At 56.3% G+C, this 13,544-nt stretch overlaps 2 protein-coding genes across 19 annotated transcripts in view; one reads left to right on the forward strand and one right to left on the reverse strand.

The window, feature by feature from the left end:
- DMAP1 (DNA methyltransferase 1 associated protein 1) overlaps window positions 1-10,008 on the forward strand; it is a 38,421-nt gene extending 28,413 nt beyond the window's left edge. For 3 of the 9 annotated variants that reach the window (XM_074598119.1, XM_074598126.1, XM_074598124.1), the window contains exons 9-11: window positions 1,761-1,833; window positions 3,717-4,000; window positions 9,613-10,008. In XM_074598119.1, coding sequence (XP_074454220.1) covers window positions 1,761-1,833; window positions 3,717-4,000; window positions 9,613-9,786 — 531 coding nt within the window. In that variant the 3' untranslated portion in view covers window positions 9,787-10,008. The other 6 variants (XM_074598122.1, XM_074598127.1, XR_012588770.1 and 3 more) reach the window with 5 other exon arrangements.
- Window positions 10,009-10,549: 541 nt separating this feature from the next.
- ERI3 (ERI1 exoribonuclease family member 3) overlaps window positions 10,550-13,544 on the reverse strand; it is a 137,413-nt gene continuing 134,418 nt past the window's right edge. For all 10 annotated transcript variants that reach the window (XM_074597258.1, XM_074597255.1, XM_074597257.1 and 7 more), the window contains one exon: window positions 10,550-12,232. In XM_074597258.1, the coding sequence (XP_074453359.1) occupies window positions 12,150-12,232 (83 nt within the window). In that variant the 3' untranslated portion in view covers window positions 10,550-12,149. The remainder of the gene's footprint in view (window positions 12,233-13,544) is intronic.

Here is a 13,544-nt window from a genome sequence, read left to right on the forward strand (position 1 = left end):
TCACTGCTGTGCGGAAACCCTAGCTCTAAGTCAAAGATCCTCAGGGTACAAAAAAAGGACAGAGGTGTCCTCTAGTCCCTACCAGTGCTGGCTGTTTGCATGAGGGCAAGTTTCCCTTTTTCTTTAGTGCTCCTTTTGGATCCTCTGGGTCAGGTTGGTTTCTTAGAAATCCTCCCCTGATAGTCCTCTTGATCCTTTTGCTGGAGTCTTAATTGTGGTGGTAATATCCAGCAAAAGGCGCTTCTAAGCGTACACTGTGAAAGGCCTGTTCCCCTGGGGTGCTCTGTGGTGTCCATACTCTGTTTTCTTGGCTGAAATGGTGGGGTGGAGAAGGCAGGTTTTCCCAGCTGGTCCTACGTTGGCGTTGTGGAGCTGCTGATGGGACGCATTCAGCCATAGCTGAGTTAAGGTTAGCGCTTTCAGCATTTGGGTATGTGCGTGCAGCGCTCCTGCCTTTAAAGGAATTAAGAAGTTCCGGATGGTGTCTCTTGTTGTCATTGTGGTGTTGGTGCAGTGAACACTGGGGAAAAGATGGGCCTAATGTGGGAGACTGACGTTGGGCTGTCTGTTTTGGGGAGCTTCAGCCTGTGGTTTATGGAAAGTAAGGTGACCATGGGGACCCTCCAGTGAGCTCACCTCAGAGGCCAGTTTTAAGGTGGAGTAAAGAATGGCTCTTCCTTCAGGTCATTCCCAGCCCAGTGTTGGAGGCTCATGGTTGGTTTGGCCAAGGCTGGGGCTGCTGATCAGTAAGTGGTGAGCAGGATGGCTGCAGGATGCTCTCACCTCTTAGCTATTAAATAGCCTGCTGAGCAGCTTAGGCTGGTGGTCCCCAGGTGGAGGTGGGAGCTCACCTTCCCAGGGCTGGATATGGAAGGACAGCCTACGACCATGTACCGGAAGGCGTTTGACAGTGAGGTGTTGAGAATCATTTCTTTCCTGGTCTGTCTTCCAGCATTGCTGAGAAAGGAAAGTGCTTTCATTCGTTCTCGGAAACCTGTTCTCCCTGCCATATTGTGCCAGCTGCGTTTGTGCTGCTTGTAATCTAATAAATGCTTGGTCTGAGCAGCTAGCACTCCTGCTAGAGCCCAAATGAATGCAGAGGAAGGACCCTGCTAAGTGTATGCATTCTTCCTCTCCTGGCCAGCCCCGATTCCCTTTCATAGCTCACATCTGATGCTTCCTCTCTCACCTAGCCCCTTAGCTCCGATGTAAATGTGTGTTCACACTTCCGCCAGTCAAGTAACTGTGCTCTCTCTGTCTCTCCCCTTTGTTATAAAGCCTGCTCTGTAAATGAATCCCACAGGTCTGGGGCTCAGCAGGTAAAAGGAGAAGTGAGTCTGTTAGCGCATGAGTCTAATCAGGCCGGCTAAAGCGAATAAAGTAGGGCAGCATTGCACATTAGCCGCTGTGTAAATGAGCCCTTTGATGGGCTGGGCACCGCGGGAGAGGGTTTGAAGCCAAGAAGAACTTTTGTTGTTAATTCAGTGACACATGGAAACTGTAAAACAGCGTGTCTTGCACACACACGAGAGAGAAAATAAAAGCCCTCACGACCGGGCTTTTCAATACCTGCCCTCGGACCTAGTCTGAAAACTTTCAGCCCCTGTCTCCCTCTCTTACCACTTGATTTTCCTTTCTCTCCCTTTCTTTTTTTGTTCCCCCTGCACTATAAAAAGAAAAGCTCTCTTGCCTTTTGAACTAGACGGCTGTGAGTGAGGGCTATCTCTGAGCTGTGTGGCTCTGTTACCTTTGTGTTCCAGATGAAACTGCCAAGCTCGGTGGGACAGAAGAAGATTAAAGCCCTGGAGCAGATGCTGATGGAACTCGGAGTAGGTGAGTAAAGGGGGCACGCGAGAGAGAAAGAGACACACAGAGCTAGCCTTTGTTCTCGAGATGGGCTATTTTTTCCCCTAGTAATACAGCCAGTTTCTTGAATAACAGTATGTGAATGGTTTTTAAAATATTTTATGTGTTTAAAAAAAAAAAGAGAGAGAGAGAGAGGGTAAAAGCCAGAACAAGATGCACGGGGTTTTTTTTTTTTTCCTCCCAGTAGAAAAACGTTTTAAAAGAGCCTTTGTTTCTCTCTTGTTTGGGCCTTTTTAACCATCAAGAGAGGCACCACAGTATTAGGAAGGCAAATCTCAGCCTTGCCGGGAGAGGTACTTCTAAGTGTGTTACTGACCACGGCATGCGCATTGTTCAGGGCTGCCCTGTCTTGCTTTCAAGCTTCGTTTCCTCTTAATTTACTGCTCACGGTGGCAAGTCCAAAATGCGTCTGGGACTGTTCATCCCCCCTTTATAGGTTGCATGCTGTGTGAAAATCTGGAGCATCTCTGCTGAAAGGCGAGTAAACACACATCCCTCACTCTTGAACTCCAGTGTCTTAGCAGCAGAAAGAAGGGTTCACTTAACATGTACAATACCCGCTCGTAGCTAGAGGGGAAGAAGTGCAGCCCATAGCTAGCTGCTGCCCTCCGTGCAGTGGGTACAGTTTGCAGATACTACAGGTCCCAGCATGCAGTGCCCCTTGATTAGACACCTGACGATCCCTTCCCACCCGAACTGTGGCTGGGGGGAATTTTTAAAAATAGAAAAAGGAAAAAAAGAAGGGGAAAAAAAAAAAAAAAGCTTTATTGGTGATTTACAAGAGATTACTGAGCCTGCTTCCAGCACTGACTTCTGTTAACTCTTGTTATTTTTTTGGGCCAACTGGTTTATGGCTTGATATGTTGTCTCAGAGACTGTGTGCAGTTCTGAAGGCCTCCTGTGGCTGGTGAAAGCATCTCAACCAAGGTGGTTTTGCCTTTCTGCTTTAAAACTAAGGGAGTTACCATCTTTGCCTGCTAGGGAAGCCTTGGGGAAGGATGTAAGTGCTTCTTAGAGCTTACTTTCCACAAGGGTAAGGAGGGGTTCCTGACTCCCCACTCCTGCCTTACAAAACAGATGTATCTTGAGGGCTTCCTGGTACTCCAGCCCTGCTGTGCCTTAGAGAGGAGAAACACACCCGGGCTTTGTGTGGGTGAACATAGTGCTAGCAGGAAGGGGTCGTGTGGGCAGCCCTGCAGACAGGAGGCCACTGCCGTCTAGCAGAGCAAATGCGCAGAGCTTCATCCTTTTCTTCTCCAGAACACGCAGCTCTTCCTGGCTGTGTGTGCGTGTGATGGGCTGCAGCAGAACGCATGGCGTGGGGAGGTGATCTACCAGCCCACGCTGCAAGCAGTTCAGGTCTGCGTTAAAACACATCTGTAACACAGCAGCAGAGGAATTCTCTGCCTCAGTCCTACCTTGGGAGGAGCAGCAAGAGAGGCAAGGGAGCTCAGCCTGTCCACCCCTTGTTGGTGAAGGTGTTGGGGAACAGCAGGAGCAATTCTGTCCTCTGCAGCAGTGAGGACTTGTTCCCAAGAATGAACTCCTTTTGTATGAGCTGGTGGATAGCAAGATTGAGTATCTGGTGTGATCTGTGTCTTCCATCATCCTTCACTTGCCAAGTCCTGGACTTTGCAGGCTCACCCTTAGTCCTTGGACAGAGCCAAAGAACAGCCTGGAAATTCAGGTCTCCAACCCTTAGGGATGCTGGTTGTTAATGATCCATGTGATGGGAGTAAAGCTCCTGACATATTTTTGTGGGAGTGAACGGGCAGCCAGGAACTTTCTATGGATCTTCCATTTTAGGGTTGCAGGTCTGGGTGTTTAACAGAACCCCTTTTTCTCCCTAGATCTTAACCCTATGCCCACAGAGGAGATTGTGCAGATGTTCAACGAGCTGCGGAGCGACCTGGTGCTGCTGTATGAGCTGAAGCAAGCCTTTGCCAACTGTGAATATGAGCTGCAGATGTTACGACACCGCTACGAGGCCCTGGCCAAAGCTGGTAGTATTGGCCCCCTCAGTGCAGAAGGCACCCATCCAGATGGCCAGGCAGGGCTCAGCATCGAGGAGGGCAAGGGAGATGCCAAGGACCAGATCATTGATGTAGTAGGAGCACCACTGACCCCCAACTCGGTGAGAAGGAAGGTTGGGGGGGCAGAACAGGGAGCACTCAGGTCTCCGACGCAGATGCCCTGACAAGCACTGGGGATGCTGCCCTGCTCTCCCTCCAGGTGTGCATAGCCAAGGGAGCACAGCACGCCTGTTTCCCCCCAAGTCCCAGTGCTGCTCTCTGGGCTCGTCTCCTGTGCTGGACAGTGTTCTTGGTGCTATACGTGGGGTCAGCAGGGCTTCCTACATCCTGCATGCAGGCAGATGGCTTGACGTGGGTGCCACCATGGATCAAAGCAGCAAAGCTTTGGGTGACGAGAGCTTGCACTATGGCAGCAACAGTGATGCCAGTACAGCTGCAGGCCTGAGGCATTTTCCTTCTAGACGCAGCCCCTTAAGGGTTGCTCAGCAGAGGGAAGCGAGAGGGTAAAGTAGTCTTGAGGTGATGAGCCATGACCTGCCCAAGTCCCTGGAGTCAAGCCCTGCCTGGAGCAGGAGGCTTGGGAAGGAGAGAGGTGTTTGAAGAGCAAAGAGGTGTTTTTATACCCCACTTCCAGTGCTGAGAAAGGAAAGCTAGACCTAGGGCTTCTTCCACTGCGAGCCCTGTGACGATATCCTGTGCTTGTGCCTATGCAGGATGCGAGTCACCACCCTCTCCTCCCTGCCTCCATGAGGGCAGGCTGCCCAGCCCCTCACCACTGCCTCAGGGCCAAGGGTATGCCTGGGGATCAGCCGAGGTTGCTTTCCCTTCTGCACAGTCCCCTGGCACAGCTGAGCTGAACTGTCTGGTAAAAGCTGCCCGTCTCCATGCAGTGGCATCCCTGACACCTCAGACATACTGCCCCTGGTAGCAGCACAGACCTTTACTTTCTGAAATGTATAATGTATTGCAGGATATTGAGAACACCTTATCTGTCAACGGCAGAGGCGACACGTTAATCTGGACTTGAGTAATGTCCTATTTGATTGTGACAATATGGAGTCTTAAGGAAGCGTTCCACTGAGACAGGTTCATGTTTGCAAAGGAGTCTCCTGAATTTTCTTTTCCCTGCTGCATTCAATCTGAAATCTCACCCCTCCCTGCCCTCCGGAGTGTCCTGGTTTGCGAACTTTTCGGGCTGATTCACAACACGCTTGCTCTCCCTTGAGCCTTTGCCTGTTGGGAAGGTGGGAGAGGTGGTGATGGTTTTGGTGGTGGCCATGGCTGCATGAGGAGGGAGCCCATCTGTGTGTTTCTGACCACGTTGTTCCTCAGTGCCACCTCCTGGAAAGAAAGGGGTGGGCCCAGGCAGCACAGAGGGGGTTAAGCTGACCTGGTCTCTGACATATTTGAAAGAAATATAATCAAGTTAATTCACTGCAAGGCAAATTCAGTACCTAAAGGGCCCCCATGTTAAATACAGCACTGACCTTTACCGGCTGATTACACAAAGACGACACAATTAGATTAGTCCAAGACAAAAGGTCAAGCACATTCACACTGTGACCATTTTATGCTACCTTTCGAGGGGGGGAAAAATTACATCCCAGCTGGAGGGGTATTTTGGAGAGGAGGGGAATGGGGCCGCTGGACCATGTTCTGCCTGGCTCAGGTGTGTTTGGAGAGTCAGACAGGGCCTGAACTGTGCTTGCCCTGAACCTTTCCTGCAGTTCTGGGCAATGTGGCAGTGGAAGAGACCAGCAGCCTGTGGCCCACAACCAGCTTTTCCAAGGACGGGCTGAGCTGAGTGGAGGCCGTGTGTTGGTGATGCTCCCAGCCCTGCCCAGAGCTGTCGGGAGCAGCCCCCAGTGCCTCTTGCTCAGCATCGTGGCTAAAATCGACCTCTGCAAGATCAGCGGACTGGGGTCAGCCCTGAGGAGGGGGGTGGCTGGAGCAGTCGCTGGCTGTTTGGCTGGTGGGGTACATGCGTGTGTGCTCACCGTGCACAGCAGTAACCCTGAGGTGTCCCAGGCCCTGGCACGATGGAGACAGCGTTGGGAGGCAGCAGGCCCAGGACACGGTGCTGAGAAAGCAGCCCGCCTCTGCAGGCGCAGCGCTTCTCCCCCAGCCTGGGGCCCTTGCAGCGGGGGCAGCAATGGCGTTAGCAGTAGCGGTAGTGCAAACGAGCAGCTCTCTGCAGGGCAAGCGCAGCGGTGCTTTGCAGTGGCCTTTGCCTCCCTCGCCTCCTGCAGCCCCGGCTGTGGGTGCTTGCGGGTGACACCTTGCCCTTCCCCTCGCCAAGGCCGCTCCAGCGGTTTAACCCTGCCACACCAGCCGTCAGCTCCCGAGTTCAAGTGTGTGCTTTGCCATTGAGCTGCCGGGGCCCCTCGGAGGAATCATTTAATCTCCCTGCTTCAAATTCCTCTGAGTTGGAGAATCCCTTTGTGCTGTCTAGTACTGCCTGCCCATGGCACTCCGCATGTTGGATTAAGCGTGGATTAGTTCAGCCTCCAAACCAGCTGCTCCCCTGAAGCCAGATTTGTTTCCCCCGAGAGAAGTATCTTGCTCCAGATGTTGGAGGGAGTGAGTGGCAAAGCCAGGAATAGGACTAGGACTCCTGACTACCGAGCCCTGTCCGACATGCCTGTATTCCTTTCCAGGAACTGGCATGGAGGCACACCAGGGTCCTGGGATACTGGTGGTGGCAACAGCTGACTGCCGCCATCCCCCTTGGCCAGCAGTGGGATGGGGGATGGCTCAGCAGGGTATTTTAGCCCGGGTTAGGAGAAGCGTCTGCCTGTCTTGGGGGCACTGTTCTGCCATGCCACATCCACCGCCTCCCTCCTACGCTGGCTGCCCGTCCACCCTCTCCTAGGGGCTGCAGCGCCCATCGCTGACCGTTAAAGCTGAGCTGGGATCCCCCCAGTGCCGTCTGCTGCTGACCCCGGGAGGGACTTTACTCGGGGCCTTTGGGAGGTGAAAGGTGAGCCGAACTCGGAACAAATTAGTTCCAAGCAGAAGTTCAGCCAGTTACTCCAGATTAGATCCTTTGATTTCCGCAACTCAGACTCCACTCAGTGATCTGTAATGAGTGACTCTCAGAAATCCTCACATTGCAGCACTTTGTTCCTGAGCTCACAAGTCAGCCCATTAATGGGTAAAGGAAAGGACCTTGAGTCTAAGAAGTCTCGGGTTCAGAGTCAGAATTATTTGACTTTTAAGCTTCCTTTATCTGAACTCCTGCTGACTTCTTGTTTTCTGAGCCTGTTTGAAAGCTAGAAGTTACATTGTTAAGATCAAACATTCTCTCTTTCCAGATGGAGTTACAATATCTGTCTTTTATATATATATATTTTTTAATATATATATAGTGTATATATACCAGGGTGTATATATATTCGTCTCCTTTTTTTTTAATCGTTCTTTCCATTAAAAGAAACTAGACTTGTAGGCTCTTGTAAATTATAATGTAAAACATTTTTTTTAACCAGACAGTTCCCAATTTTGCCCAAGGCAACTGGAATAGCTGCGCCACAGAAGGCAATAGGAAGGTGATTAATATGAATTTGTGACATATTTGAAAGATGGGTCTTTTGCCATATAAAGATTATCAAACACATGTGCTCTTCCCCATTAATTCCGCAGCCCTCCCAGGAAAGCCACAAAGCCCAGCTCCTTTGTTTCCAGGGTGGGTTTTTGTTTTTTTAAATGTACCTTTCGGTCCCCTTGATTACCATGTATTTGATTTTTATAGGGCATCTGTTCACACTGCTGTGTGGGTTCTCTGGCCCTTTTATTTCCCCGTTAATCGGATCCCGCCAAGGCAGCCGTGCCAGGGCCTCTGACGAAATCCGTGTGTGTGTTGTATTTAACTTTTAGCCGTGCAAATTCCATGCTCTGTTTGCCGTCTGCCCAGTGCCCAGCGGGAACTGGGGGGCCGCCTTCCCACCGGGGGAGGCAGCGGGGCCTCCCACCACGCAGACTGCCGCCGGGACCGGTGGGGCTGGAGGAGCGGGGATGGGCAGGCCTGGCTCATTCCGGAGAGTGTGTCTGTGCTGCCTTGTCCGTCTCCTGGGTGCTTGCCAGCCAGGGCAGCGGCTCTGCAGGCCTTTGGGGACAGGGGATGGCTGCAGGGCTGGGTACGGCGGGGACCTGGCCGCAGTCACCGTGCCTGTGCAGCGTGTCCTGCAGTGACAGCCTGCCTTGCGCAACGCAGACCCAACCTCACGCTGTGCAGTGGGACCCCCCGGGCTCTGGCACTGTGTGTCCCTATGGCACCCAGTGCGTGGCGTACCTGGTGGCTCTGGCGTGCCACGGAGCCCAGCTTTGGGTGCTGAACCCACTGCGGTCTTGGCCGTAGTGTGCGTGCAGCACACAGCACCGAGTCTCGCTGCAGTGCAGCCATACGGCTAGGGTCACTGTCCCCATTTGGAGCGAAGGGCCCCATCTTTCCTATGGCCGGATTCAGCCCTAAAACCTTGTCTGTGAAGGGTGAGGCTCACCGGAGCCCACCACTCTCGTTCGGGTGTATCGGTGCGCGCTGCCCAGAAAGGAGGTGGATTTTTTTGAGGAGCCATAGTTCTCTGTCAGCCTCCTGCTCTGCTCCTGGACCACTTCACGGCAGGTCCGGATGGCAGAAGAGCATTTCCAGGCTCTGCCCTGTCCTACACCAAGCATCCCCAGCACAGCTGGCCGTAGCGCGGAGCCGCTCTGCCCCTCTCTCCAGGTCCCGAGGGATTATTGCATTCCAGCTGGCTTGGTCAGGGCTCCTGGGGCCACTGGGTTGTTGCAAGAGCTCAGCCCCTATCTCCTGCTCACTCCCAGACCCTGCACCTCAAAGATGAGCATCCCAAAGCCCTGTCCATGTCAGGGAGGTGACATCCCCTGCAAGGGTGCCATCCCAGCCCCTCGTCACTGCTGCTTTAGCTCTGACCCTCCCATCATGTGAGGGCCTGGCTCTGCCTCCAGCAGGGCAGACGGCAGCGTGGTCCACTGGGCACTGCCAGGTGTGATGCTGGAGCCCTGTGGCCGGCTCTGGGACAGGCAGTTGTGTTTTCCACATGACCTGAGCGCTCCCACCTGCTGACCCTGGGTTTTCTTTTGTTTCCTGTTTCCTTCTTGGAGCAGAGAAAGCGAAGGGACTCGGCCTCCAGCTCCTCCTCCGTCAAGAAGGTGAAAAAGCCGTGAGCCCCTTGCGCTGGGCGAGGAGGAGCTGCGGAGCTGTGTGCAGGGTCGGTGCCGTCCCCTCCCGGAGCCCCGGGGACAGCTGTCTGCCTGCAGCGATGGGGCAGGACAGGGGCCTTGCTGGGGCAAATGCTGCGGAACTGCAGGGAACAGCGGGAGCCATCCCCTGCCCGGTGTCACTGCCCCAGTCCCATCCGCCTTCCGGAGCGGTGCGGCCTCCAGACACCTGCAGCCGGTGCTGGAGGGTGGCCCCAGGGTGGCAGGGCTCTGCCGGTGGCCGCTGCTCCCCCGCGGCTGCTGTTGCTGCCTGCGGTTTGCTCTGGTGGGTTTGGGGTGTTTTTTTAAAAGCCAGATTTTCGTGAGCCTCCCTGTAAATACAGAACCCGTCACTTGTACTGGAGCAGAGTCGTCATTAGCCCTGGCGAGCTGATGTGGAGCAAGCCAGCTCGCCTGTGCCCTGGGCAGGCTGGGTGCTGTGCTGGGAGCACTGGCTGCCAGTGGCTCTCCCTGAGCTCGTCCCCTTTTGTCCCAGGGCTGCAGGGCTTTGGAGGGGCTGAGGTGTCACCGATGCTATCGATGGGAGCCTGGGTTCACGCACCGCCTCTGTGGCCACCACGGGCACGAGTGGTCCCGGCTGTGTGCCCCACTCCAGGCCACTGCCCGCCTGCCCACCCCGCGTCCCCTCTGTGCTGCCTGTCAAGTGTAACTGGTGATCGATCCGCCGTGACAACGTCCTCCGAGTCACATTCTCGCCTGCAGGAGTAAAGGGCAAAGGCCAAGTTCTTAGTTTTCATAGAAAACTAATTAGACGACTCCATCGAAAATAGGTCAATAAAGCTGATCAGGGGCTGCACAGACGGAGCCATTAAACACACTGTGACCTTTGCGTGGAGCAAGTGGGCAGGGGCTGCCCCTTCCCTCCGGGAGCTGCCCACTCATCCCAGATGGACAGCTGTATCCCTGTCACCCAGCGGCACCATGGCACTGGGCAGGGTCCCGTGGGCACCTGGACGTGGTGGCGTTTTCCTGCACGGCTCGGTGTGGCATCATGGTGCTGTGCTCATGCTGGCTCTGCTGCCCAGGGCAGAGCCACGCTGGAGAGAGATCGGAGATGCTTTAAGTGCGGTAGCAGCAGTGCGGGGACAGCGTGCCGGGCTGCAGGGCGGGACGGCAGATGCCAGTGGGACATGGTGGTGGCTGTCACCACCCTGCAGCGGGCAGAAGGCTGGGTGAGACTGCCGGGCCCATGCTGGAGAGCGGGGCAGTGCTCCCAGCAGCAGGGAACCCGCACCGCCCTTTCACAGCCAAAAAAGTTTGCCTTTTTGGGGAGCGTGGACATGCCGGGGTGCCAAACCCGAGCGAGGGCAGCCCCACCGGTGGGGCACCGTGCTCCCAGAGATGGCACAGCCCCACCTCTGCCCCCCCCTCCACCCCACACACACTCGCACATGCATGGGCACAGCCCCGGCTCCTTTACCCCCAAACTTTATTCATGTGGCACATTTACAGCAAGGATTGGAATAACTAGACAATGAAAATGCTGGGTTTGCATTATCGGTTGGTTTAACTGGAACACCACACACCATGCAGTCATGTACCGCCAAGTTCAGTGCCTGTATTGCCCTTCTGGCTGCCGTCACCGGCTTCGCTCCAGGCCATGCACGCACGGGCCCGGGGCTGCAGCCTCCCTGCAGGTCAGCGCCCGGACGAGGGCTCCATTCAGCAGGGCCCCGGGGCTGCGTGACACCCGGGGCCGGGGGGGAGACACACGCGCGCCCTCAGCCTACCCCACGGCTGCCCCCCAACTGCTCTGGCCGGCCGGGAGCCCAGCCAGCCGGAGGGGATGTGCTCGCCAACTCTCTCAGGCAACAAGCCAGCTGCTGCTGAGCGTCCGTGGGGACCTGCGGGGGGCACGGCACGGCACGGCACGGCCCGCGGGGACTGTGGGCATGTGAGGGGGGGGTGTCCAAACCTCAGCTCGGGAACCGAGGGAGGCCGGACGGGGTGGGAGGGGAGCGGGGTCAGGGGGCCTGGGGCAATTTGCAGCTCCCCTGCTCGGGTAACCTGTGGGCCGGGGGCCAGCGCGCGCTGGCACGTCCACCGCCGGCAATGGACGCCGTGCTGCGACGAGCCTGGCCCCGGTGGAGCTGGAATCGGTCGGTGGGGCCGGGGCAGGGCTGGGCATCCCACCCAGCCCCGCAAGAGGCACGAGCAGAGGGGGACGGGGATGGGATGGGACGCGGCTCTGCGCGGACACTGTCACCTCCCTCCTGCTGCCCGCCCGCCCGCCCGCCGGGCCCCCTGCCCCACTGAAGGGAGCCCTCCGGGGCCCCGCAGCCCGCCGTGGGGCTGCCAGGGGCTCTGCAGCGGAGAATACAGGCACTTCACCTTGAACATAAAGAGACGGATCGCGTTTGTCACATACAGGAGTCAGAGAGGGATTAGTGTTGACTCAAAAAGGGGAAAAGGCGCTGGGGGGAGAGGCGGGGGTGGGGGGGCTGGCGGGGAGGGCGAGGGGCCGTCTTGACACTGCTGAGCCTCCGTCAGCGCAGCCCGGGCACGGGCAGGCACCGGCCTCGCTGCAGCAGCCGTCGAGGCCTTGAAAACATAAAACCAGAGAAAAGAAAGAAGAAGGGAAGGCGGGGACGGCCCATGCCGGGGAGGAGATGGAGGGTGGGGGGGATGCTCTGGCTACGGGGCGGGAGAGGGAGGACGGGGTGGGATATGGAGGGAGGGACGGAAATCGGGAGCCAAAGAAAAAGAACAAACTACGAGTCTAAAATGTGGTGCAAGCGCCCTACGCGGCTGTCCGCTAGCATGGCATAATGTCCGGAGCAGCCCAGAGAGGGAGTCACATCAGGTCTACACAGATTTGCCTTCCCATATATACAACCTCTACTGGAGTTAACAGCTGAAATTGAGATTTTTTTTTTTTGTTTTTTTTTTTGTTTTTTTTTTTTGTGTCGGTTCCTCTGGCCTCGGTTGCCGTTTTATTTTAATGCTGGAGCCCGTCCTCCCCGCCTCGCCGGCGCCGGGCACATGCAGCCCTTGCCTGGCTTGCCTTGGGGATCAAAAGGGTTTGGAGGTCTGCTTGAAGATGAAGCCTCTATGGGCCAGTGTCTTCATGATGTTGGCGATGTTCTTACAGTCGTCTGCAGAGAGAGCACAGAGATGCTGGGTTAGTGCCATGATCCGACCGGGACCTGTTGGAATAAGCTCCAAGTCCCACGCTGGGGCTGTGCCCGGAGCCCCCATGTCCCCACCAGTCCGGGCACTCTGTCCCAAGTGCCTTGGAGCAGTGTGGGGTCCTCTGGCTCCCCAGCACTGACCACCTGCATCCCGCTATGGCCCCACTCTGCACTGGGATGGATCCATGTCCAGGACCCGAAGGCTTGCCTGAAGCAGTGGCATTGCCCAGGCTACTGGTTGCCACATCCCTGGGTCCCCCTGGGCCGGTGCTTGTCCCACAGCATGTGGCGAGCCGGTGGATGGGGAAGGTGGCGTTCCCGCAAGCTGGATTCACGCTGGCCCCCAGCTCTTGGCCAGCGGCTGCTTCCCTGCAAGCCCCGTGCCGGCCACCGCAGCCTCCTCTTCCAGCACCCCCGTCCCTCGGTGGCACTGAGCAGCAAAGGGGTTGTCCCCGCACCAGGATGGGGATGGCAGGTGATGCCAGAGCTGCCCTCCACCAGCCAAGGAGGGTCCTCTCCTTCCCCTCGCCCTCCTCGGGCAGGGGCTGTGTGCCACCTGACTCGCTCTGCTTGCCACCACCGTTCAGGCTTGTCCCCATCCCTGCCAGAGCCAGCCCTCAGTGCTGCCCCGTGCCCACTGGCCCCAGGCTGGCAGGCCAGCCGCAGCCATCCCCGGCGTGGGACCATGGCCGAAGCGGGTGCTGGGGACCAGCCGGCAGCACCGCGGCCACCAGAGCGAGTGGTGGGAGGGCAGCGAGCCGGGGAGGGGGAAGGCTCCGGCTGGTGTTATTTACCTGGGACTAAACGCAGGCACCGTTTGCTAAAATAGAAGCTGGGCTTAAATTGATTCCTGGTGTCTATATTTCATGTTGAAAATTGGCTTGTAAATCCATGTTTTGATCTATGAGGGCCGTCTCCTTAAGAAAAAGCAAGAGTAAATGTGTAATTTCTCCCTTGACAGCACACGGCGCAGAGGCGATCCTTCTTCCCGCTCCCCTCCGTTTCGGGACAGCTCCACTCGTTCCGATTACCACTCTTTCTTCCTCGCCCCACGCCTTGATGTCTCCATTTCATTACTGCCCGCCCATTTATCAAGCTGTTACCGTAAGGGTGACTTTGCCCACTTGCGTGTGGCAGCGGGGCCCGGCTGACATGGGGAGAGGGTGCCCCGGGAAGGGGGGGGCGGGGGGGCACGCAGGCAGGGCCCCCCTCTCCCCGCCGCCGCTGGATGGATGTTGCGGTGGAAGGAAGGCTGCATCATTACTGATGTGTAAAT

The sequence above is a fragment of the Larus michahellis genome, chromosome 8 (assembly GCF_964199755.1).
Source record: "Larus michahellis chromosome 8, bLarMic1.1, whole genome shotgun sequence".
NCBI lineage: Eukaryota > Metazoa > Chordata > Aves > Charadriiformes > Laridae > Larus > Larus michahellis.